This window comes from Harpia harpyja, chromosome 17, assembly GCF_026419915.1.
Source record: "Harpia harpyja isolate bHarHar1 chromosome 17, bHarHar1 primary haplotype, whole genome shotgun sequence".
In the NCBI taxonomy this organism is placed as follows: domain Eukaryota; kingdom Metazoa; phylum Chordata; class Aves; order Accipitriformes; family Accipitridae; genus Harpia; species Harpia harpyja.
This window is the reverse complement of record NC_068956.1, coordinates 22,081,017-22,105,015: the sequence shown is the minus strand read 5'-3', so window position 1 is coordinate 22,105,015 and position 23,999 is coordinate 22,081,017. Positions and strand designations below refer to the sequence as shown.

Below are 23,999 nucleotides of genomic sequence, written 5' to 3'. Positions count from 1 at the left end.
CAGCCCAGGGAGGTCCACGGTGGAGCAGATCTCCACCTGCAGCCCGGGAGCAGGTGGGTTCCCGAAGGAGGCTGTGACCCCATGGGAACCCCGCGCTGGAGCAGGCTCCTGGCAGGACCTGCGGATCTGTGGAGAGAGGAGCCCACGCTGGAGCAGGTTTTCTGGCAGGACTGGTGACCCCGTGGGGGACCCACGCTGGAGCAGTGTGCTCCTGAAGGACTGCACGCCATGGAAAGGACCCATGCTGGAGCAGTTCGTGAAGAACTGCAGCCCGTGGGAAGGACCCGCGTTGGAGAAGTTCATGGAGGACTGTCTCCCGTGGGAGGGACCCCACGCTGGAGCAGGGGAAGAGTGTGATGAGTCCTCCCCCTGAGGAGGATGAAGCGGCGGAAAATAACGTGTGATGAACTGACCGTAAACCCCATCCCCGTCCCCCTGTGCCGCTGGGGGGGGTTGGTAGAGAATCCGGGAGTGAAGTTGTGCCCGGGAAGAAGGGAGGGGTGGAGGGAAGGTGTTCTGAGAGTTGGTTTTATTTCTCATTACCCTACTCTGGTTGATTGGTAATAAACTGAGTTAATTTTCCCCACGTTGAGTCTGTTTTGCCCGTGATGGTAATTGGTGAGTGATGTCTCCTGTCCTTATCTCGACCCACAAGCCCTTTGTTATATTTTCTCTCCCCTGTCCAGCTGAGGAGGGGGGAGTGATAGAACGGCTTTGGTGGGCACCTGGCATCCAGCCAGGGTCAACCCACCACAATGGGTTTCTCGAGAGAAGAATCTTTTCAAGTTTTCTCCAGTAGTTTTAACATGCAGGGTTCCTGGTTTCGTCCCCTTCGTTCCAGGAGGTGGCACTGTCCCTTCTGGGAAGGACACAAACGCGTTGGCTTTCCCTCTGGGCAGATGCCGCTTAGCTGCCTGGGGTGAGCAGGGTTCAGCGATACTGTGCAGTGTAACCCAGTTCAAGAGTTTTCTGAAAATGGCTGTACTTTTCCATTAGTATATACCGTGTCTTTTTGATACGAGTTATGTCCACGTCTTACACACAAAATACACAAATTTTCGGTTGAGTAGTGTTATCTTAGAAAAACATCTTGAGCTTCTTGCCTGCTTTTGTTTGCAGAAGGTTTCTGGTATTCAGAGGAATTGTTTTATGGTGTGGAAGTTAAAGCCAGGTGATGCTGATCCTAGAATGCTGGTTTACTTCATTTTGAGTCAGAATGGTGTGACTTTTGAAGATGGAAAGGAATGACTGGTAGCCATCATTATTTCTAGGAGGGAAGGGAATAATTTCTATAGGATTTGCCAAATCCACTAAATGTTGTTTTTTCTGCAAGCTGATACAAAAAAGGTTTACAGATTCAGGAAATCAAGAATGGTAATGACAAGTTCCCTGTAAGAATATAAGCCAAATCTGTGTTGTATAGAAAGGGAACAGTGCTGCTGCTGTTCCTGAATTCTCTCTGGAGGCATGTTATTTCCAATCTGCCTGTCACTGGTTGAAGAGCTCCTAAGTAGAGGGAATATGTTTTCTCTTGTGAGGAGGTTTTCCTAGTTAGCTGTTAGACTAAGTTTGCACTGTCAGTGGAGGTTGTTTTACCTCAGGAGACTATGCCGTTATTAAAAGCATTCACCATTGAAAAGGGTTACTTTAATTATTTTTTTCCCCTCTGGTTGACATCTAGAAAAATGGATGATGATGATGATGATGACATTCCCCAGCTTTCATCCCATACGCTGGCTGCCCTCCAGGAGTTCTATTTGGAACAGCAGCAGAGAGAGGACATGAAGACCTCCCAAGGGTTTAATCAATATTCCATTGGCTCAATAGAAGAAGACTGGGTAAGAAACTATAAACTTCAGTGAATGAAGCACAGTTAGAGGAGTAGCCTTTACCAAGTTTCTTCTGTGGATGGATAATGAAATGGAATTAAAAAGGGGAACGCTCAAGATGTTCCTAGAGTAGCAAAATCAAATTACTCATGGACAGTAACACTGTGGGGTATTTGCTTTAATATTAAATCTGGGTATAGTTGTCTGTTCTACATGTGTGTGGCGGGTACAAACTGAAATTACATGAAGAGGGAATAAGGCTGCCAACAGAAGCATCTATCCCTTCTGGAAATTTTAACTCCAGCCTGGTATGTGAAGGTAGTAAAGATTCTTCCCCGAGTTTGAGACAAATGCAGTGTAACAAGATCAAGTGATCTTTCGTTTCACATCATACTTCTGTGTTTTATTTCGTTGGTTTTATGGATTGCTGCTTTGCTGCTTTTTTTTCTTCTGACAGACTGATTTTTGATTTGTCTCTGGGTTGGTTTTTTTTTTTTTTAACTCTTCCTTTTTCTGATCTCTTCTGATTTAGTACTTTTATCCTTTATTTCCCTCTATACTGTCACTTTTCAAGTTCCTTTTTCCTCTTCTGCTAAAGTAACTCAATTTAAGAGCACATAAATATTGTGCATCTGCACACTGAGTTTGAGCTAACCTTGTCAGTGATTTTGCATTACTTTGTTTTCCCAATGCTGCATTAAATGCTTTGGAAACACACAGTGTAAGCTACCTGCTGCATGTCGCTTCATTACAGAAGTAAAAAGACTGTCAGGAAAATAGTCACCTTTCCAGCTTTACAGTCTGTGAACTGAGAAGTTGCTACGGATTTTGATTTTCTTCAAATATGACTCACCACACCTAACTGTACATAGCACAGTCAGAAGATTTGATGTTGTTTGTAATTGTGCGTTATCTTTCTCAGCAATTGAGCCAGTTTTGGTACAGCGATGAAACTGCATCATGCCTGGCTAATGAAGCAGTTGTGGCAGCTGGAAAAGGTGGCAGGTAGGTTTTAATAATTACATTGTAGATTTAACATGTCTTTTCTGTAAATATTTTGTTTCTACTGTGTAGGTAGAGCATGAAGTTTAATTCGTTACTCATTGTAGTTCATCTTTGTTCAATTGAGATACTGCAGAAATGCTTTGCTATTATTTATTTAATTAATAGTTCATACTGATCTTACCATTTAGCATTTCACTGAATGTTGTAGGCTCTGCCTTGTAAAAGTTTACTGTGAATCTTTTTATTTTTTGAGAAATACAAAGAGCTCCAGAGCATATTAATGACTTGTAATTCTTTTCTCTGTTTTCATACAGTGTTTCTGTAGAACAGATGGAAAAACTTGGTTTTCTTCCTATTTCTGTAAGGAGTCGTTTTTAATTTTAAGTTTTCAAGTATATTTCCGTGCTGTTCTGAAACAAGACTTTCTCTGTAGTTAAGCTTAAGGTCTTTGTGCAGCATGGAGGCTGAATAGGTAATGGCTTCAATACTTAAAACTCTGTTATTAAAGTAATTATTTGTTAGAATGGAGGAAGTATAGCTTACATTTTTGGGACTAATGTTTAAAATGTTTTCCCAAAGCAGCCCTGAGGACTGCTGTATGGTTTGTTGTTGTTGTTATTTGCCTTTTAAATTAATATTCTAAGTTATTGTCCCTTTTTCAGGATAGCATGTGTTAGTGCACCAAGTGTGTACCAGAAACTGAAAGAACAGGATGGTAAAGATTTTTCAGCATGTATACTGGAGTACGACAAAAGGTTTTCTGTATATGGAGAAGAATTTATCTTCTATGATTACAACCACCCTTTGAACTTACCTGAAAATCTCCTGCCACACAGTTTTGACATCGTAATAGCAGATCCACCCTATCTGTCTGAGGAATGTCTTCAAAAAACTGCGGAGACCATCAAATACTTAACAAAAGGAAAGATTCTGCTTTGCACAGGTATAATTGATAAAAATATTAGGTCACCATTAAGCACCTTGTTCTCTCTCTCAGAAGACGAACTTACTCAAGTGAGAAAAATACTAAATAATACTAATTTATCATTAATTCAAGGAGGAATATGTATCCTACACTTTTTATTGAAATACTTTAGTTCAACCTTTATTTTAAATTGAAGGCATGTGTTTTTTAATAGTTGTAGTCAGTACTTTTTTCATATGGCATTATGAGTTTTACTAAATTTTTGAAGAATTACAAGATCATCCTGCAAAGTTCCAGAAGTACTTTTTTTCTTGTAAAAGGGCCACTCTCTGTAATTGCAATGATTGAAATCTGGGTATGATGAATGTAGGTGCAACTTATTGTTAATGTCTTATTCAATAATCTTACGAATTTGTGATATTTTTAAACGTGTCAGTAGCTGCAGGATTTCAGCTGCCACATACAAAATTAGAATAGACTAGAATAGACTACTTCAGTTGGAAGGGACCTACAATGCTTAGATGCTAATACTACTTAGCATCGAAGGTGAGCTAAGTAGAAAGAATGACAAATAGGTTGGAATGGCCTTTGCTGAGTAAAGTGGGATGATTTTAGCTAAGTCTTGAAAAGAAAAACAAAATCAACTTTTTTTTGTTTTTTATATTACCTGTCCTTACTGCTAAACATAGAAATTTTAATCTGAATGAATGTATGAGGGGATTCTGCCACTGTGTTTCAAGTAAGGAGATTTTAGGCACTGAAATACAGCAGGAGGAATTAAAAACCAGTGATAAGAGCAGTGAAACTGGATAACTTACCAACTGTACTTGCACTTGCTGGTTTAAGAAGTGATGAGTATCTGCTTTAGCCATGGTGTTTCTTAAAATGTAATCTTATTACAAGATGTGTGAAGACATCCAGGAAACTTTTGCAAAAAAACAAAGGACAAAACCCCTCTATACATACAACTTGAGGGAAGTCAACCAAGCAGGCAAAATAAAGAAAATGTAAAATAATGTATGGCCATACAAAGCCTACTTCTTTGTTTAATTGCACATGGCAGTCATGCACAAGGATGGTTCTCAGAATTTTTTTCCCTAAAATGGATAGGTGGTCTTCAGTTTACAAAGTTTGAGAAATACTGCTCAAGGAAATGATTTCTCAGTGTGTAGCTGTAAATATCGCCCTGAAGTTTATTTAAGTGGAAGAGTATATGTAATCTGTTTGCATTTCCCATGGCTCCCTACCAGGTAATTTCTTTGGCATGTAGCAAGAAGATTGAGTTCAAGTTTCTGTTTTCTATAAAAGGGGCACTGATCTTACCCACTACCTATTTTTATGAAACTTCTCGGACATTCATTTCCTTGCGGCGTCTTCTATTCTTTCAGATTTATTTTAAATTTTCCAATAGATTCAGTTGTTGAAGAGGGCTGATAGTGTAGCTGCTTTAAGCCTTGCTTCCTTAAAAAAAGCAGGCTCTCTATATATATGCATTTGGGAGGAGCTATTAAAAAAGCCCAAACATTCTGTTACTGTTTTTCTCATTGAATACTACTTATTTTTGCTGCAGGTGCAATCATGGAGGAACAGGCAGCAAAGCATCTTGGTGTGAAGATATGTAAGTTTATTCCAAAACACTCGCGAAATTTAGCCAATGAATTTCGATGTTACGTGAACTATGCTTCTGGACTGGACTGATTCTCATAAGAAGATCTACTACTTTTTCAGTCAAGCTCCTTTCTGTTTTTTGTCAGTGACTCCACATTTCTCAGTGCTGAAATACTCAGCTCCAAGTACTGTTTTCTGGGCTAGCTTTAATCAACACGGTGTGATAGCCTCTCTTTTAAATGTGTAAGCATTTGCAGTTAACTGTGTTTTGTATCTTACCTGTTAGGTAAATGGGGACCAAACAATGCAGGTGCTGGATAATGGGAACTTCTCTGTTAGAGTTTCATTCTAACTGGTAGTTTTTACCATTCAAGGACTCTTCAGTGACCTCTCTGAAGTGATTTTAGCTGGTTGGCTTATAACAACACATAGGTGCTTGCCTAACAGACATCAGAATTGTCATTGCATCAACCGATGACTTGGTAGCTAGTGGATGGTTGAAAGAGCATGAATAGTGGTCTCCTTTCAATCTTGAGAGATGCTCCCTTAGTAAAAGGATTGAGAGATGTTTGTTCTGAACACGTCATGTTTTCAGATTCATTATCCAGCAGACTGATGTTTTTATAACGGATAACTAGAAGAGAAAATAGGTCTCCTTCTGGGGAGGCCTCTCCAGTTGCTTTTAATAATAATCAGAACTACCTGCCAGTTGCCAAGTAAGATAAGACCTACTATCCGCTATTGTTGCCAGACTGGCTTTTTAAAAACTTGTGGTTATTATTTCACCTTTTCTCTAAAGCCTTGTCACAAACCCAGACTTTCTTTTGTAAAAGATAAGATCTATTTTGTCATCACTTACTACCAAGTAAACTTGTGTACGTATGTATGTATGCTGTACTAGAGAAAAAGTAATGTAAGTTGTTAAACGTCTCTTTGCAGAAGTACGGTGCATTTATTTTGTGATGTTTATGTGTTAGTGCAACAGAACATCATGAGCTTTTAAAAAACTACACAACTAGGCTATTCTATTTACTAGTTCAGCTAATCTCCAGAGGTGGTATAAACCTGATGTTTCCTTGAAAAAAGCACAGTAAGGATTTCCCCATTAGAAAGAGCTTTACTTTCATTAAGAATCCTACACATTAGTCAGGCCAAATCACCTGGAATACAAAGTAATTACTAAATTAAAATGCAACACGTCAGCCAGTCTTTGCATTAGTGCTTCAAACTGTGTTCATGGGTTCTCACTTGGAGTTACTTTTACTGTTGGTTATGAGATACTTTTGTAGTAACGGGACCTATACATGTTAGTCTCTTAAATCTTGAATCACAATGGATCTGATTAAATACAGTGCCTGCTTTTTAGTGGATTTCAGTATCAAGCTAAAGATGATTTACAGGTATGTCAAGTTTGGAGTTATAAGAACAGTCATTTTTTTCCAATTGCCTAGTTTTATCTTTGCCTCCTGTTCCACAGACAGCAGTAGAGCAGTAGAATAGAAGCATCTTAGAAATTGTTGAATCTTACAAGGCCACTGAGGTATAACATAATGTATTGATGAACTCCCACTGTTTCTAATGACAAATGTTAAATTTTATATCAAGGTTTGGGCTATATTTCAATCAATTTCAATCAAAATAGATGATGCGTTAGAAAAACTTCGGGATAGTAGAGATTTTTGGTAACTGGAAATTTTTAATGCCAGTTTTGACTAACCTTTTGACTACACTACTAATGTATTTTTGGGTGAAAGCTGGTTCATAAATTCCAAGGCACTCAAAGGTTTTATCAGCTATAAATATACTATACAAAACATAAGTACTTGTCTTTATATGTCATATTTATATATTGTGATTGTGTAAAAAGGCTAACAGAAATGCTGCATCTACAAAATGAAGTGCCTAAAATGAAGTATTAAGAAATACATTTTGCGGTGGGGATAAACTAATTAAGCTTGTGAGATGAGACTTCTAATAAGGAAGAGATAATACTCATGTGTTTGTGCATTTCTGCTGTTTGGATGCAGATTTTCCCATCTGGTGGAGTAAACAAATGAGCAGGAATAATGTAGATGGAATATAATCCTCTCTCAGTGCTCGGAGAATTGTGCTTCCTGAGCTGGACACAACACTGGTTCATAAATAACTGTCCAAGCCACTGTTGCTCTCTTCCCCATTTTCCAAGAGATCTGCTGTCTTCCTAAGGCTTTGCCCTCCTCACATTTTCTATCATCCGCTGCTTCTTCCCCCCACCCCCCATATAGTGTTCCTGAGTTTCATGATACCAGTTTTCTTTCTCTTTCACGCACCTTGGTTTCTATCAGACCGGTAATAGTTATTGTTAAAACAAGAAAAGTGCAGCAGGGGAAGAGCTTGCAGGGGGAATGGAGACCAGGGTCTTCTGACAGTCTCTGTGAGCCCATGGCTGATACGGTTTTGCCTTTCAAACCAGAAGCCATCCTTGCTGCTGAGCCCAATAAAGCCAGAATCCCCCCTGAAAATGACTGTTCACAGGTGACATACAGCTGGGTTTAGCTGTTTTCCAGGAGGCTATGCCATTAATTTACGTGGCCCATTTCAAAATAAAGCAAACCAGAATGTTAAATGAATAGGTATTGGCACAAATCTATACTTCACAATTGTAAACTTTTTTATGTTTATTACCTCAATGTCTTGCACACCAAGCAGATGGAGACAATGAAGTAACTCCTGAAACTTTAACTACGTAGAGGCTTCAAGTGGGACAGGTACGATTGCCAGAAGGGATGCTATTCTTCCCCCGCCACCCACCTAAATTAAGATGTGCTGTTCAAATACAAGCTTCACCTGCGTTGCTGCTTTGCTATTAATTCCTTCAGTTGTCTGCTTCCTTTTGGTAAATGTGTGTTGTTGGACTCTCTATATCAGAATTAAAAGACAACTCTGCTAACTTCATCAGACTTTTCTTAAAAAAATAGAAGTACACCATTCAGTTGAACCAAGAAATTCCGCTCACCAAGAAAATAACTGCTACTTCTCACATGTAGGTCAGACGGCTTTGAAAAGAGGCACTGTGAAGATGCACGATTATGAAGATGAGGGTACATGTAAATCTGTGTAAATGCGCTCAACAGAGCAGCCCGTTGTCCACCGGCTTCCCTCTTAAAAGCCTGGTGAGCACAGGCAGCTGCCCAAGCAGAGCCTGACTAGGGGCATTCACAGCCTTCATCAATGACAGGAGGTAAACTATTTCTGTCATACTTGTTTCCAAGGAAGTACCTATGTTTCTGAGAAGGCTACAAGTCACAAAAATTCGTAGTGAATTTGTACTTTATGCCATCGCAGAAACTTTAAGAAATATTTATGTGACAGCAAAATCTTTTTTTTCTGTAATAGGATTATTATTATTTCTATTGGAACAAACTGTGGTGAAGTGTTACCACCATGCTGCTTTTCCAGTGGCATTCATGACTGCAGAGTTGTATGTGCTACAGCCTCCTGGCTGCAGGAACAGGCACTGTGCAGCAGCAGGATATCTCAGTGCCCTGCTGTCGATATGAATGTGACACCTGGCAGAGGAAACCTGGGGTCTTGTGCACAGGCTGATGGCTGTAGGGGGAAGAGAATACACTGCAGCTGCCTGCACCTCACCCCAGATGACAAATGATGAAACTTCTAGAAATGCTGTTGCGTGAAGTCCAAGGTACTGCTTCCATCAAGATCTAATCCGCACTTTCCGTTAAAGATGGTGTTGCTCTCAGCTCGATGTTGCACAGTTAGCCTGTCTCTGTACCACACAAGTGCCTTCACCCCTCCGCCCATGCCTCTTCGTACCTGAGCAAGTGGGAGATATCTCTGATGGTTGGTTTTGTCGCTCTCCCTTGGTTACCTGCATGGCGCAGCCCCAGCGCGGTGCAGTGAGCTGGGAAATGGGGCGGCTGGGTTCGGGTTGCAGAAGCCCCTTGTCAGCCGGTGTCAGAGCTGTGCTGCCGCTCCGGGTCTCCTCGTGTTCTGCAGCCTCCTTAGGTGGGAGTACAGCAAAACCAAGTGGTAGCTCATGCCACTACTCAGCAAAACACGTCGAATTAACTTGATCTCCCTCATGTGCCCTAGTCCAGGTAGTTATGGCTGTTCCCTAATCCCAGTGAGATTAATGGGTGTTTATACTTTCTGAGCACATCATAGCCTTTTTCCCTTTTCCCCTTGCTGCTTTCATGTTCATGTTCCCCCATGTGATTTCTTGTTTACTTGCAGCTGTAGACTTCTGCCTGTTCAGACACCTTCATGTAATGACTGGCTAGTAAACCAAATCTAGCATCTCAGGCTTTTTGCAATCTTCCTGAATGATACGAATTTTCCAACCTATCTTAAGTGATACTACAGAGAAGAAAATAATCTCTTTACCAAGGATATTGTTCTGTGTTTTGTGGCTCCTAATGTATTCCAGGGACAACCTCATTGAAGGAAAAGATTTTCCTGGCACAACAAAAATTTTCTCAAATCAGCTGCAGCTGCCAGATAGTTTCAGCTTTGAATTGTTTGCATTTATTGGGCCTGGAGTTGGTTCAATGAGGCATTTCATGTCTGCCTTGTGTCAACAGTTTGTGAGCCTTGAAGCAACTCCAATGAACCCTTCCTCCCCCCATGCAAACTAAAGGCAAGGCTGCAGCAGCTGTAACCAGAGGGCTAGAAGCTGGAAAATGTCACACCACAGTTGAAGTGAAACTGATATAAATCCATGAAGTGATGATCTCTTTAAAAAAAATAAATTCCAAACAAACACATTTAATAACCTTTTCCACATGAGTAATGCAGACAGGGTTTATATATGGATGGATATTTTGAAGGTTAACAAATGTTTATGTAGCTAATGGTTCTTGATGTTAAGTATTAACAAACAGTTGTTCACTAACAATTATCGAACACTTGATCACACTAAAACACAAACATAGCTTTTAAGAGACACCTAACTGGAAAGCTGGATCGGGAAGCAAATTGGCTCAGCTAAAAAGTCTGTCACACAGGAGCGTGAGGATTAAAAAAGGAAAATGGGCTTCTGAGTAAGATAACACGAGGCTGTTTGTAACCATAGGAAGCTTTCTGCACTTGTGGCAGTATGACGAGAAGGAGGTCGCCAACATACATAATCTATTGATCCATTGAGGTTTTGCAGTTCTCTAGTACTTTCCTTTCAGTCATCCAATTCCTGAAGCTATATGTAAGCTAAAGCATCTGTTTTTCTGGATTGGCAAAACAGATTATGTTCCATTTACCTGATCTTAGCCTGCAACTCCTAGGAATTCCCAGAACATGCTCTAGTTGCTTGAAAAACCTCAAAATGACTCTGTAATTTATGCCTGCAGGACAAGAGAGTTGCAACAAAAACTGAGATTTTTTTTTTCTCCACATCATGCAAATAAATCCATGTGCTCTAGTAACTAATTTGTTGCAGACAAATTTGTATAACAAAAGTGTATGGGCAGACAGTTGAGTTTTGCTGGAGGGCAGTGTTTAGCCAGAGCTTTAGCCCATAGCCCTTCTGGGTATTTACTAAATGTTAAGGGCTGTGTGGTTTGGCATTTTTGTGGTGTTGTTTGGGGTTTTTTTTTACTGCCTTTGTGCTGGTTTTGGCTGGGATAGAGTTAATTTTCTTCATAGTAGCTAGTATGGGGCTAAGTTTTGGATTTGTGCTGAAAACTGTGTTGATAACAGAGGGATGTTTTTGTTCCTGCTGAGCAGTGCTCACACAGAGCCAAGGACTTTGCTGCTTCTCACCCCACCCCACCAGTGAGCAGGCTGGGGGGGCACAAGAAGTTGGGAGGGGACACAGCTGGGACAGCTGACCCCAACTGACCCAAGGGATATTCCACACCATATGATGTCAGGCTCAGCATATAAAGGTAGGGGAAGAAGAAGGGGGGGGGGGCGTGTTCGGAGTGATGGTGTTTGTCTTCCCAAGTCACCATTACGCATGATGGAGCCCTGCTTTCCTGGAGATGGCTGAACACCTGCCTGCCCATGGGAAGTGGGGGATGAATTCCTTGTTTTTCTTCGCTTGCATGCGTGGCTTTTGGTTTACCTGTTAAACTGTCTTTATCTCAACCCACAAGTTTTCTCGCTTTTACCCTCCTGATTCTCTCCTCTATCCCACTGTGAGGGAGGTGAGTGAGTGGCTGCATGGTGCTTAGTTGCCAGCTGGGGTTAAACCACGACACCTTTTACTGTAAAGACTTTGGTTTCTACATTGTGGAGTCTGAAGGTCCAACTTCACCCTGTCTGAAGTGTGTGTGTGGAGAAAAAACCCACAATTTAATAGTGAAACTATAAGAAGTTAGACTGCTGAAGCATCATCTAATGCAGTGTTTCTCCAGTTTTGTAGGTCTGCTTCCCTTTTGAGCCCCTCTGATTACCATTTCCTTCTTCTCAGAGGGTGAGAAGTTCTTCCACATTAGGAGGAAGGAAAAGTGGATGTAATTGCTGCAAGTATTTACATTCTCCAGGGAACAGGTAACTACCTTTAATTGCTGGCAGCAGCTAGGCAATTAGCTGTTCTCTGAGTAGTATAAACACTTTATGGCCGTCTTTGAACTCCTTTGAGAACCCCCTTGAGATAGATGCATCACAATTTGAGGAAACACAGATCTAAAGACAAGCAGAATTGTGGAAAAGCTTCTGCACAAGAAACGCAGTTATAAACTTCAATCTGACATTGTGATGGGAATCTTTTATTGGTTTCTGGAGTTCTTAAAATTGTTTTAGGCTTTGTAAGAAACTGTATAGATTGCACTATAAAAATGCTGTTATACTAGACTGAGTCATAAAAAGCACAGTCAATAATTATGCACCAAGACAAGGAGTTGTCTTATGATTTTCATTCTCTATTTAACTTGTTAATTCTGGTTAGCTCAGTCTTTCCATTCTTCATCCAATGACATTCCAAAGGAGTGTGTGTTTGTATAGCCTAGGGACTTTCTCTGCTATGAGTTAAGCCCAATTTTGAGATTCTTGATGTAGCAAATACATTGCTGCATATGGTGGTTATTCATTTTTGTAATGACATTGCAGTCATGATCCTTCAACTGTAAAAGTTATTCTCTGCTGTGCAGAGATTTATCAACTTTGGTGATTGTGGCCCTCTGAAGAGTTATGTTTGTGCAAGGTATGCCTGGTTATTCCTGATTCTCATTCACTAGACTGAGTCAACCTTCAGTCTCTTGTTCTGGAAATGCAAGTTTTTGTGCATCTAGGGTTTCTGGTTAGGGCTTGCCATCAAGTTCCTGTAAGCTGCAAAGATGGAAGACTGCTCTTCCGCAGACTAGCATCTTTTGCAGGTGACCGACTGTCTGTTACATGTAGTGTAGGGAAAATGAGTAACACTAATTGCATAAATCAGTCAGATTCAACAAGTTTTGATTGACTGAGACTCACCTCAATGACCTCTGTAGCTTCTAGAAGTTAAGACCTAGCCTGTTTACTCATCTGCACTGTACCAGAGATGAAGCCTATCCTTCGTATGTGTTTTTTTTAATGAGGAATCTCCTCTTCTAACATGAAAAAGGTTTTGGCCTTTCAACTGTACAGAATACATTTTTGTCACAAGAAACAGTTAAGCAGTTAATGATGAATGAAATCTAATACAGAATTCTTGGGACCCAAACTGTGTTTTTTCTAATTGCTATTTTCCGTGTAATTAGACTTAGTCCACATCACAAAAGTCCATTACAGTTTTACAATATTCTAGCATGCTTTTCCACAAAACTCTTGTACCCTTAGCAATCTGGCAAGTTTAAAACCAGCAAACTCATAGAACATTGGTTCATGGATGACTCAAACTCAGCAAAGGTTTCCTTGCTGCAGTGTATAAATAGCCAAAGATATAACAGCCAAGAACACTGTTTGGAGTTGAGATATGCAACATAAAGAAAGGCTCTCCCAGTCTGAGAAATTATCCTTTTAACTGCTGATTTGACACATGTATGGCAGCTATGTGATTTTTATATATAAGTATTTAAAAGTAGAGTATAAGAGATTCCTTAAAAGTATCTACAACCAGTAGGCTGCTATAGTAATAGCTAGCATGTCTTACATTTGCATCATCTTATAAAATTTACTGTGAATAAGCAAGGATAAAATGTTCTGCTCTAAGAAAAAAAAAGCTACTTTGGAATTTGCAACAAATACTTACATGAACTAAACAAGTTCTTAATATGAATTGTCATCTCTAATGATCTGAGTGACTGGACAAAACTTTCCATCTTATAATTGAAATAAGTCTAAGTAGAAAAAGAGGGTAAGTCGGTGTGTTTGCTGCTGTGGTGCAGTTTCCTGAGGTGGTGAGATGATGATGTGAAGCCAATAACACGACTGTTTATATATTCTTCATTCTGATGACGGCTTGTTCTGGCTTACCAGCAACTTCCTTTCTTGCTTATCTATGCTGGAATTTACGCTTTCGGCCTCTTTTTCTTGTTCAGGTACGCAAGTGCAGCCCACTGGGATAGTGACATAATCTTCTGTGTAGACGTAACGGCCCCCAGCACACGACGACGTGCGCCGGAGGATGACTGTTGGCATGTACACAGGGGTGCTGCGGAAGTGAAAATTCTCCTCGCCAAAGATCCCCATGAGGCAGCCTTTGCACAGACAGTATGCTTCAGGAATGTATTTAGGATACCTTGTGGGATCATATGAAATTCTATAGGGAAGCAAATGATAAAGATTCATTAGTATCTCTAAAACCAGATATATTCATCTGGAAAATATTATTATAATGTTATTTGACTGTAAACATTTATACAATGTTTTTGTTTTCTTTGCCAGGAAAAATAGCTGAAGCTGTTGCTGCCTGGCTTCTTATTTGTGAAGTGTAAAGAAAAAACATGAACACCTTACAGAACTGATCAGGTCCTACAGTGCACAATGAAGTATGAAGTGACCTGCTTTCCAAAATGTGAGATACAGGAGCTTAAGCCCCAAAATTTTGCATTTTGGACTGAACCCATAAATAGAGCATTGAAAAGGACATAGGCATTTCCAGACTTTCGATCTGCCTCGAGTCCTTAAAAAATTGGTACAAATCCTTGTTAAGATTATTATTGTTGAAGCTATGATGTGAGGTTTTAAAATTTTATAATTAAAATAGATTTAAATTGTACTATTATTTCTGCAATAGTTTTTGCTCCCTGCTATACTTGAGGTTATAAAGGTGCCTTCCTCTTGAAAGCAGAACTCTGTATTTCTTTCTCTAATTCACCTCCACTGTCTCTTCCTCTAACCAGAGAAGAGTAAGTCGCATGCTCACACTGAGATAAACTGCAAAAAGTTAATGTTTTTTCTGCCCTTTCCTCCTACGTTTGGCAGTAAAGCCTTGTCCCAAAGCTTCAAGAGTATAGCCTCAATTTTTTTGTTGCCTTACAGTTTGTTGTTTGACCCTTTCTTTTTGCTTATTAATGCCCTGTCTCTAGAAATTCCTGATTAGCAGGAGCTGGAAAGTTTGTAACCTAAGTACAGCTTGGACCAACAAAGTCCAAGTTCCAACATTCCTCTCTGGATGTTGTTGGGCGCAGAAACAAAGATGTGATACTATGGTCTCAAGATATACAGATCCTGGCTGACCTATAGCCATTGTTTTTAGTGAAGAGAGTAAAAGCTGATAAAGTCTGCTTGTTTTTTGAAATAAAAGAAAAAAAAGTACACAGCGGAGTACACGTACTGGAGTGTGTAGCCACACTGCTTATTGTGGTGGTGATGTATTTGTTGCTTTGTTCTTTACCCGCTTTTCCTGCTTATACTAGAAGTAATTGCTGGGCATGGCTATAACTTGTACATTATTACAACTGTGTGTCATTATTCTAGAAAAGATGTCTGCACCTCCAGAAAAAGAGGATTTTTTTAATATGTTTAACTCCCATGCCAGCTGTCCTCTTTGTACCTTTAAACTTCCTCCAGATGACCTTCTGCTCTCACACTGTTACAAAACCAGCCCTGCTTCAGCACTGGTTGCACTGTCCAGCTGGAGAGGGATGACTGCTCTCTTTGGCTGGGTAAGCATTCAGCCCAGAAGCACCGCCAGCCGCCTCTTGGTGCTCCTCCTCCAGAGCCCGTCCCCCCTTTGGGAGGATGCTAACCCCGAGTACGTTATCAGAAGCACTTACCACATACCACGTAACAGAAAACCCTTCTCTGCTCCTACTTTCACACAGTAGACAGTTAGACCTACACGTGGTGCACAGCAGAAGTACCCTACAGGCTGTTACTGGTGCGCAGAGAGCATGAAGACACATTGGGAGGTCACCTAGTCCAAATTCCTCCATGAGGCAAGCTCAGATGTATTTCCCTGTGTTTGTCCAGCCTGTTCTTAAAAACCTCCAGAGGAGATCCCCAGCCTGCCCAGAGGCTCTGTTGCAGTATTTCACCGGCTCTTTACTCGGTAAGTTCTCCTAACAGTGAAGTGGAGCATTTTTTTCTTGCAAACTAAATCAATCATTTCCCATGTTTGGATGGGAAGTTTCAGCAGCTGAGGCTAAAAAAAACTGAGTAACAATCAAAGATTTGCTAGCAGAGAGAATGTTCAAGCCTGTAATGTTTACTGTGATGTGAAGTGCTGCAAAACCAGTAAAAATTCCGGGCACTGGGTTTTAAGCCATCCTCTACTTGGCATCAGGATAGGATCACCACGCAATAGATGAAGTGGGGCAACTACATAAGAAAAATCAATAAATGAAATACCTGTCATCAATATAATTATTTATGGCATGATACAAACTACTAAGCATACAATGTCCCCCTTCCCACAGTAGTTTCAAAATAACCGATTTTGAAAACTGCAGTAGACTTAGAGTGATTCCTAACTTGGGTTTCCCAGGGTTTGTACCACTTCCTTGGGTATCAAAGTGTTAGCCTTTTATCTTTTCAGGTGGTCTCTGAGATGAGGCTTCAGCTGCAGAAGAGGCAGCATTAAGTCTGCATCGTGCTTTGATTGCACAGTCACTTCTAGTCAACAAAATCTGCACTTGCCAAAACAGGCTGCCTGGCTCTCCCTCTCGCCTCCGCCCCTGGGTTGATGCTGATGTTCTTCTGGTCACAGGATTGATCGGGGAATTCATCCAACTGAAGAGTAACTTCATCAAAAGCTGGATTTTGGTCCTTCAGCTGTCTTGCCACATATACACAGAGCCCTACACAAACAAGCCCGTGTGAACAAGCAGCTGTAGATGGGGGCAGAAGGGAGCTGCCCTTTTCAGAAGTATCACCAGTTTATCAGGTAAAAACAAATCTGGAATCACAGCTTTAGCTAAACACAAACTTGATTATCCTGTCATCAAAGAAAAGAGTCTTTTTTTTTTTTTTTGCAATGACCATATAATCTGGATTCTCTGTCTTTGTTAGGAATTTGTTTTCCTCACAGAAAAATCTGACCAGTTCTCTCATAGCCAGACATCTGTGATGTTGCAGATACTTTTTTGCAAAACTTCTCTGTCCCATTTATACTTGCTTACTTTCCCCAGGAAATACCTTCATGTTACAGGATCTCACACCAATGTGAAATAAAATGTCTGGTAGCTAGCAGAAGGGAAGAAAGTGAAATACAGGCTCTTCTACCGCGATACATTCCCATTTCAAACAACTCAAGTGTGAATAATTTCAGTGGTGGATTGTTAAACACACCGTACGTCAAGTCACTGGTATTTCCTCTACTGGATTATCTCTAGCACCTGGTTTATGATGTTACTGGAAAGCATGAACATGCTTCTGGATGCAAACATAAGAGTTTTCCCTAATAACAAGAGAACACTGTCACTGTAATCATGGTCTACAACAAACTTCCCCCTCCAAATTCCCACATGGCAAAAGTCAGGTATAAATTAGGTTTTTTTGGAAGGATGGTGTGGTTTTCTACTTTCCATAGAAAAATCTCTTATACTGCTAAGTTTGATGTAGATACCTCTACTCCATCATGTGAGGATTGGAAGGAATCAGAGAGGATCCAAACCCAAAGATGGCTCCAAAATATAGACGTGGTTTTGCATCCAGACCAGAACTTTAAGACTGAAGGCTCTAAGTAATGCCTCCTGAAATTAAACGCTGAACTCAAATGTCACTAAACTTTGGACCCACATCCAAAGTTCTGCAACTTCAGCTTAAACCTGTTAAGAAAGGCCATATTACTAAAGCCTCATTTTTATCTTTCTAGGCAACCCAGACTGATTTGGGTCTGAACTACTAATAAACACCAGTAATCTAGCCTGCAGTTGTGTGACCTGCTTCGTCTGTTTGCATGTATTGAACATAATCACTCTGTGCATATAAAGACCACAGCCTCAGCTGCTGTAGTTTGATGCATGTCCATTTCTCCAAGCACTACAAGTCAAGTTTTTATGTCTTCTCCTACAACAGGGAAAACATGTTTGATCAGGTTAATTAACCAGATAAAACACATGCTCCAAGGTCCTACTGACTCTTTCCTATACGTAGTGAAAGATGCACCCAACTGGGGTGGACGCAACAGAAGCAGCTGGGAAGAGCGGTGGAGGACCAAAGAAGTGCAGCTTTCCACTGGCACCCAAGTGTCGCCTGCATCCTTGTGTCATTCGCTGTGGCCACTGCTGCAAACTAGACAGCCCAGCCATTCTGATGAGGGTTGCCCTTGTCCTGTGAACTCAGGTTACTAGTATGTACGGCTAGCTCTGCCTAGCCAGCACTCCTGATTTACAAATGACAGGAGCAGCGAGCTATGCCGGGCTGCTGTGTTTCAATCTGCTGGAACAAGAAGCAGGTTTGTACTGAACTGGAACTGCTAATGAAGTGTGACTAGTTCGAGGCTGCTTTTCCTTATGACCCTACGAGCGCTTTGAGAGCTCCCAGTGAAAAACAAACTTCCTGCCGTTTATGTACTAAGCCTGGAAACTCAAGAGAAAAGTTTCTGTCAGAAGTAAAACTCGTGCAAAGACTTAATCTGTCTTGTCCTGTACTGCTACTTGCATATGTAGTATTTTTAATGATATTACCACTTCATAGTTTCCAAGCTTCTAAATCCAATGGGTCAGATGCTGTGCTGGGGCAGGCAGATACAGCTAACTCTTCACAAAATCAGTGTTAGCACTAGGCTAACAGCTGGATGCTATCAGAAGTCTAATAAGCAGATCATCATCCCTTTACTTCACACTCTGAAATACTTACAGGATTAAGAGCTAACAACTTTTTTTTCCCCTCTTGGCAAGACATTTATTTCTCTATAGCAGGTGTTCTTTTGTTCACATTACACTTCGTTTGTTTTATACACAGGTAATGAGTGCTTGAATAAAATAGCCTAGTGCTAACAGTGATTTTCTGAAGAGTTGTAGGAACGTGTACTCAAATAAAAAGGACAGCAGTTCTGCGTCCCCTTGTATTCTTTCCCTTGGCTGCATCTTTGGGATATGCACACTGTGCCACATGGTAATGCTAAATCCTGGAAAATGTCTTGGATAAGGTTCTTGAAAATCACTGGAGTATTACTTAAAGGAAAGCCCTCTTGTATGACTTTTTTTCAAAAGCACTGTGGACAAGCTTAGCTTTTATCAGTAAAAAAAGAATTGTCTGTATTACTTTTATTAAGATTTTTATGGAGATGAGTACTAAAGCAAGGATGCTCATAAACTGAAACTGGTTTTTGAAAAGCAGAAAAAAACAAGCTGGGCAACATTTGAGAGAGGGAGGGACTAGCTAACATGGGATTTCATGATCAGATCAATGCTGACAATAAAAATTAAATCTCTGTAAATTAACCCTTAGTAAATGCAGGATTAGGCCCCAGAGACAGACACAGAAGCCACGAGATCTGGAAATTCAGAAATGGAAATGACTTCTTGAATACACATAAAGAATTTTTGCTGAATTCATGCAGAAGTATGTTTGCAGAAGACTCTGAATGTACTCCTACAAACTAACTGTGAATGTTATTATAACCTTAAGACAACAGAGAATAAAAATAGAGCTGATGTATACAGCTGATTAATGAATGGTGCCTGTGCTCTGCAGCACCATGAATGGAATCACAAATCAACACTACCTGTAAATGCACCATTGACTTCAGCAGGATCAGATTTTTTTTCAACCATTACTCTAAGCTTTATGATCAGACCTTGCAAACGTTTAGGCATGCATTTAAAATTAATCCTTTTTATAGTGGCTCTTGTCCATGAGCAACCTGTGTGTGCATCTCTGGAGCTGAGGTTGCATTGGTAAAGATTTCCCCATGATTATGGCTTCTGTAAATTTTAACAAGCAGCACCCATCTTGTGCTGTCGGCAGGGATCTGCAGGCAGTAAGACAACCCGTATCACTAATTCTTGTGAAGCAACTGTGAACCATAGTAGTAGCCAAGGTCCACGGCCCTTACCGGTACCTCCTCGTACAAGCAGGCTTTCTGGATTTCACTGACTGTCCATGTAATACTGCTAAAAAGGACAAGCGGCTCCTGGATAGATGTCACAAACTGGCACACAGTTGGCATGATGATTTCATGGCAGAGCTTCTGCCACTGGCTCTGTTTTTTAAAAAACCTGGGTAATTCTTAGACCAACTTCCCGAAGTGCTGAGCAAATCCTGTACGCTCAAGATTTCACTCCACTCAACTGACTTCAGGGAACTCTGCTGTCTCTTTATAGCTCTGCAGTGTAAAGAGCAATTCATGTGATTAAACTTTGTGCCCTGAGTTATATACTGATCTCCTGTGGCCATCAGGATGGAATTTCAGTATCAAGCAGATGAACCAATATTTTTCCCCTAACTTTTGCCTCAAATACCACCTATTGGTTGCTGCCAGCAGCAGGATCGTGGACCAGATGGATCTGTGGTACAATCCATGTGCAACTCCTGTATCTCTGGGTTGTAGCAAGCCAAAAATGATGTAAGTCTTGATTTTTGTATAACCAAATTAAAGACCAAGTAATAGAAAATAAATAGTAAGCACAGAACAAAGACAAGGAAAGAAGCCACACAAGGATTAGCTGAACTTTGAGTCAATCAAACCTAATTCTTCCACACTTAAATAGAACGACAAACTTGGATCTATGCAATGCAGTAGGCTGATTGTTATACACAGATCTCTAAGTAATATATTTGATTCTTTCTCACAAATGCTGATATGAAAAAATTTCAGTTGACTTGAACTGAACGGTCATGTGAGCAGAAGAATTACAAGAAGCAGTGTTAAACAGCTGGGAACAGGTGCCTAGGGAGATATGCAGGGGAAGATAAGTAAAGCCAGACTTAATATCTTTATTATTAATGACCTGGAATAGGGAGTATAAACAGTATGTTAATGAAATCTGCAGATGGTAACAATGGGAACTGCTGCACCACCAGTGAAGACAGAGAAACAGCATGAGATGTCTCAGATGTTAAAATGCAGGTCAGAAAGAAAGACTCTTTATGCGCAGAGCAGAAATCAATTGCACTGTAACTCTTTAGGGGCAGAAAAGAAGTCGGAGAGCAGGACGTCTGAGAGACACGCTGAAACGGGACAAGTATCTTGATGTAAGTTTCAAACAGTCAAATTTACGCTTTGAGGAGGGTCCTATCAGGGTGTGCAAGAGGGGTCTGCCTCCAGTGAATTAGTTTCTGGGCATTCACTACTAGAACAACTCTGGTGATTGCGGAGGCAGTTCAGGAGACAGCAATGAATGAGTGAAGGGGAGCAATTTATGAGGAAAGATTAAAAGAATTAAATGTAAAAGTAGGCTTGTCAAGAAAGTTCCATATTACAGAAGAGAGCTGTATGCAGTTTTTCCGACTAACACCCCAGCCATGGAGAAGAAATTGTTGGGATTGTATAAGTGAAATTGGTTAACTATTGACAAGATGTAATGTGCCATTACTTTCTGCAATCTTTATTGAAGAGCTGCATGTCCTTTTTAAAGATACGCAATAGCTCTAATGGGATTTGGGAGCCTGCTTCCAGGGTAACTGGGTGAACAGCACAGATCAGACCACATCTTCATAATGCTTTTATCTGGCTTCAAAATCTATGAAATAGCAGATTGTAATAGCAAACGCACATTACTGTTCATAATGAGCAATTTTATATTTTACACTTTCATTACATATCTTGCAATGTCAGTTGCTGCCTCATTGCACACTAATGATACAGTAAAAATGCAATTGAGAAAAAAAAGCTGTAAATGAGATATTGTTAACTAGACAGTGTACTCAGGCCTCTTCACCCTAGAGAAATAATTTTTCCCCCAAATATAATTTTAGATTTTGCCTTTAATGGTGTAATACTTTTTTTTTCACTCTCTTTTAAAATTTCTAGCTTGGAGATGTCATTAAGTTACTTCTATGTGAATGGTTAGTGGTCTGTTTGAAAACATTTTGATGAAAAGCACAGTGGATTTACGGTTTCTTAATAAACTTTTTGTAAGCCAGGCCCCAAATAGCAGCTGGTTCTCTGTTAAGTAAGCCTGTACAGAGCTCCAACTGAAAATAAATACCTGCCCAACGAGATGTGAGCATGGAATGCACTGTTTTCAGACCAGAAGAACAATTTTCTGATCCCACTAGTATTTGGCAAAACCAATGTAAAAGATACCTGAGCCTAATGGTAGGTGTTCCATTCATCATACTTGCTTTTTGCACGCTTAGGTAGCTTAAAAAATCCTCAGTCTGCTTACAGAAAATGTATTACTAAAAATACTATTTCTAAAAATACTTCGTTTATGAAAGGCTTATTGAGCAAATAAACCATTTTTCTCTCAGTAGGATTACTTCTTAAACTAAAAGCGGGCCAAAACCATGCCACAAAATAAATGTTTATTGGAGATCACTAACAAGGAGATATTTAAGTTTGCTGAATACACAGTAACTGCATCAAGGTATATACGAAGGATAACGTACAGAAAGTAGCAAGAAAGTCCGTTCCTTTTAAGTTTGTGCATGTTTTAGCCTCCCGTTCTCTACAGTGTCTTTACAGAAAGCTGAAAACAGAGAGCTGAATGCCATCAAGTCTCATTCAGACAAAACTACCAGAAGCCTCGATAGTGAGAATGTGATCACACGCTGGGCTTAGTGTTCTAGATCAGTGGTTTCCAAGCTCTTCCAGAGCTCTCTACGGAAGTGCAGACCCCTGTTTTGGGTATTAACCAGCCTAACAACAGATTATTTTTATGCCCCCTTAAAAATAGCCTGGCAGCCCCTGTTCCACCTCAGCAGAGGGAGGGGGTTTGCAAAGCGTAGGTTGAAAACACCGATGTAGAAAGTTGCAGTACTCATTCCTCGCCTTACGCTCCTACAGCGAACTGGACAGCAAGCCCGTGGGAGCGTTTGCAGCGGGGTAAGCGAAGGTACGGCTCTGCCGCTACGTACCAAGAACACACGCCGTACTCCAATGTATTTCAGAGACCAGCACCGTGTCTGGGGTCACACCTCAGGGAAAGCGTCTCAGCCCCCTGCGGGCTGCCACAGAGTCAGGAGGGGCTTTGGCGGTGACGGTCCTTTGCCGAGGGTCCTCTGCGTGAACTTCGCGCGTGACAGCTTGCCGAAGCGACTTTCTGAGGGGTGGTCTGCGCTCCCGGGTGCGCGGGAGCTCCGTCTCACGGCTTGCTCCACCGCATCCGCTTTTCACTTCTCTTTCTGCCCGTTAGGCATATTCCTCACACAAGCTGTTTTTACACATTCACCTCACATCTGCCTATTTAGACGTCGACTTCAACGCCTTTCGGCCGGGCTGCTGCTCGCTGCGGCCCTCACCCCTCAGGGCCGCCGCCTCCCGGAGCAGCCCCAGGGCACTGCGCGGGGAAAGGCGGCCAAACCCCCGGGCAGGCGTGGCACGGCGGGGTCCCACACAGGGCAACCGGCTCTCTTCAGCCCGCCGGGACCCTGGCACCGCTTCGCCCCTTGACGCGGCTGGAACACCCCCCCCGCCTGCCCCTTCGCCCCCCGCCCTCCCCACACCCGCCGGTGCCCCGCAGTCACCTGTAGGCCCACGGCGAGGCGCTGCGCAGGTTGACGGGGAGCCGGAACCTCTTGTCGGCGGCCGGCCGCCCCCCGGCCGGGCAGCTGGCGTTGTGCTGTCGGCCCGGCGGCTCGGGCTGCAGGGTGTGGTGGAAGGCGCTGAGCATGCCCGCCGCCAGCCGCCCGTAGAGCTGCTCCAGCAGCTCCTCGGGCCGCTCGCCGCAGGTCCGGGGCCGCGCCGGTCGCTTGGGCGCCTTGACGGCCTCCGGGCGGAGCGGGAGCAGCGCCGCGCACAGCAGCGCCGCCAGCGCCGCCCGCACCTGCAACGACGCCGCCGTCAGCGGGGCTGGGACCCCGCCGCGTCCCGGAGCCCCCCCCCCCCCCCCCCCCGGCCCGGGGGTCGGGGCGCTGCCCCCACACACACACCCGCCCCGGGCCGCCCTGCCCCGGCCCCGGCCCCGGCCCGCAGCCCCTTACCCTGCCTCGCTGCATGGCGGTCGGGCTGCTGGAGGAAGCCGAGGAGAGCGCCGTGCCACTGGCTCTCTCGGCGGAGGAGCTGTTGGAAAAGTGCCCCGCTCCTCACTGCATCTCCCCTGGCCTCGCATGCCAGGAACATTTTAGGCGCTCACGGAGGAGGCGAGCGCTCAGCGCCGGGAGCCGGCCGGTGCCGCTCTCGGCACGGCCCCGCCGTCCTGCCGCGCTGCCCTCGGCCACCGGGG

At 42.2% G+C, this 23,999-nt stretch overlaps 2 protein-coding genes across 8 annotated transcripts in view; one reads left to right on the top strand and one right to left on the bottom strand.

Annotated features, from left to right (window-relative positions):
* The window catches only part of EEF1AKMT1 (EEF1A lysine methyltransferase 1), a 17,577-nt gene extending 4,574 nt beyond the window's left edge, over positions 1-13,003 (top strand). For 3 of the 7 annotated variants that reach the window (XM_052812489.1, XM_052812490.1, XM_052812491.1), the window contains exons 2-5: positions 1,682-1,838; positions 2,752-2,834; positions 3,497-3,777; positions 5,330-8,296. In XM_052812489.1, the coding sequence (XP_052668449.1) occupies positions 1,686-1,838; positions 2,752-2,834; positions 3,497-3,777; positions 5,330-5,457 (645 nt within the window). In that variant the 5' untranslated portion in view covers positions 1,682-1,685 and the 3' untranslated portion in view covers positions 5,458-8,296. Of the gene's footprint in view, positions 1-1,681; positions 1,839-2,751; positions 2,835-3,496; positions 3,778-5,329; positions 8,297-8,393; positions 8,749-11,717 lie in introns of those variants that run through there. The other 4 variants (XR_008238921.1, XR_008238920.1, XM_052812494.1 and 1 more) reach the window with 4 other exon arrangements.
* On the bottom strand, positions 10,112-23,999 carry IL17D (interleukin 17D). Its single transcript, XM_052812495.1, has 3 exons — positions 23,758-23,999; positions 23,302-23,600; positions 10,112-14,041 (listed from the first exon to the last, which is right to left on the bottom strand). The coding sequence occupies exons 1-3, from the start codon at positions 23,770-23,772 to the stop codon at positions 13,726-13,728; spliced, it is 630 nt and encodes a 209-aa protein (XP_052668455.1). The 5' UTR covers positions 23,773-23,999; the 3' UTR covers positions 10,112-13,725.

Excerpts from the sequence above, each read along its gene's own strand:
- IL17D (XM_052812495.1), bottom strand. Across the intron at positions 14,042-23,301 it reads GCCTCGCCGTGGGCCTACAG|AATTTCATATGATCCCACAA; the intron begins GTGACTGCGGGG and ends GCTTCCCTATAG.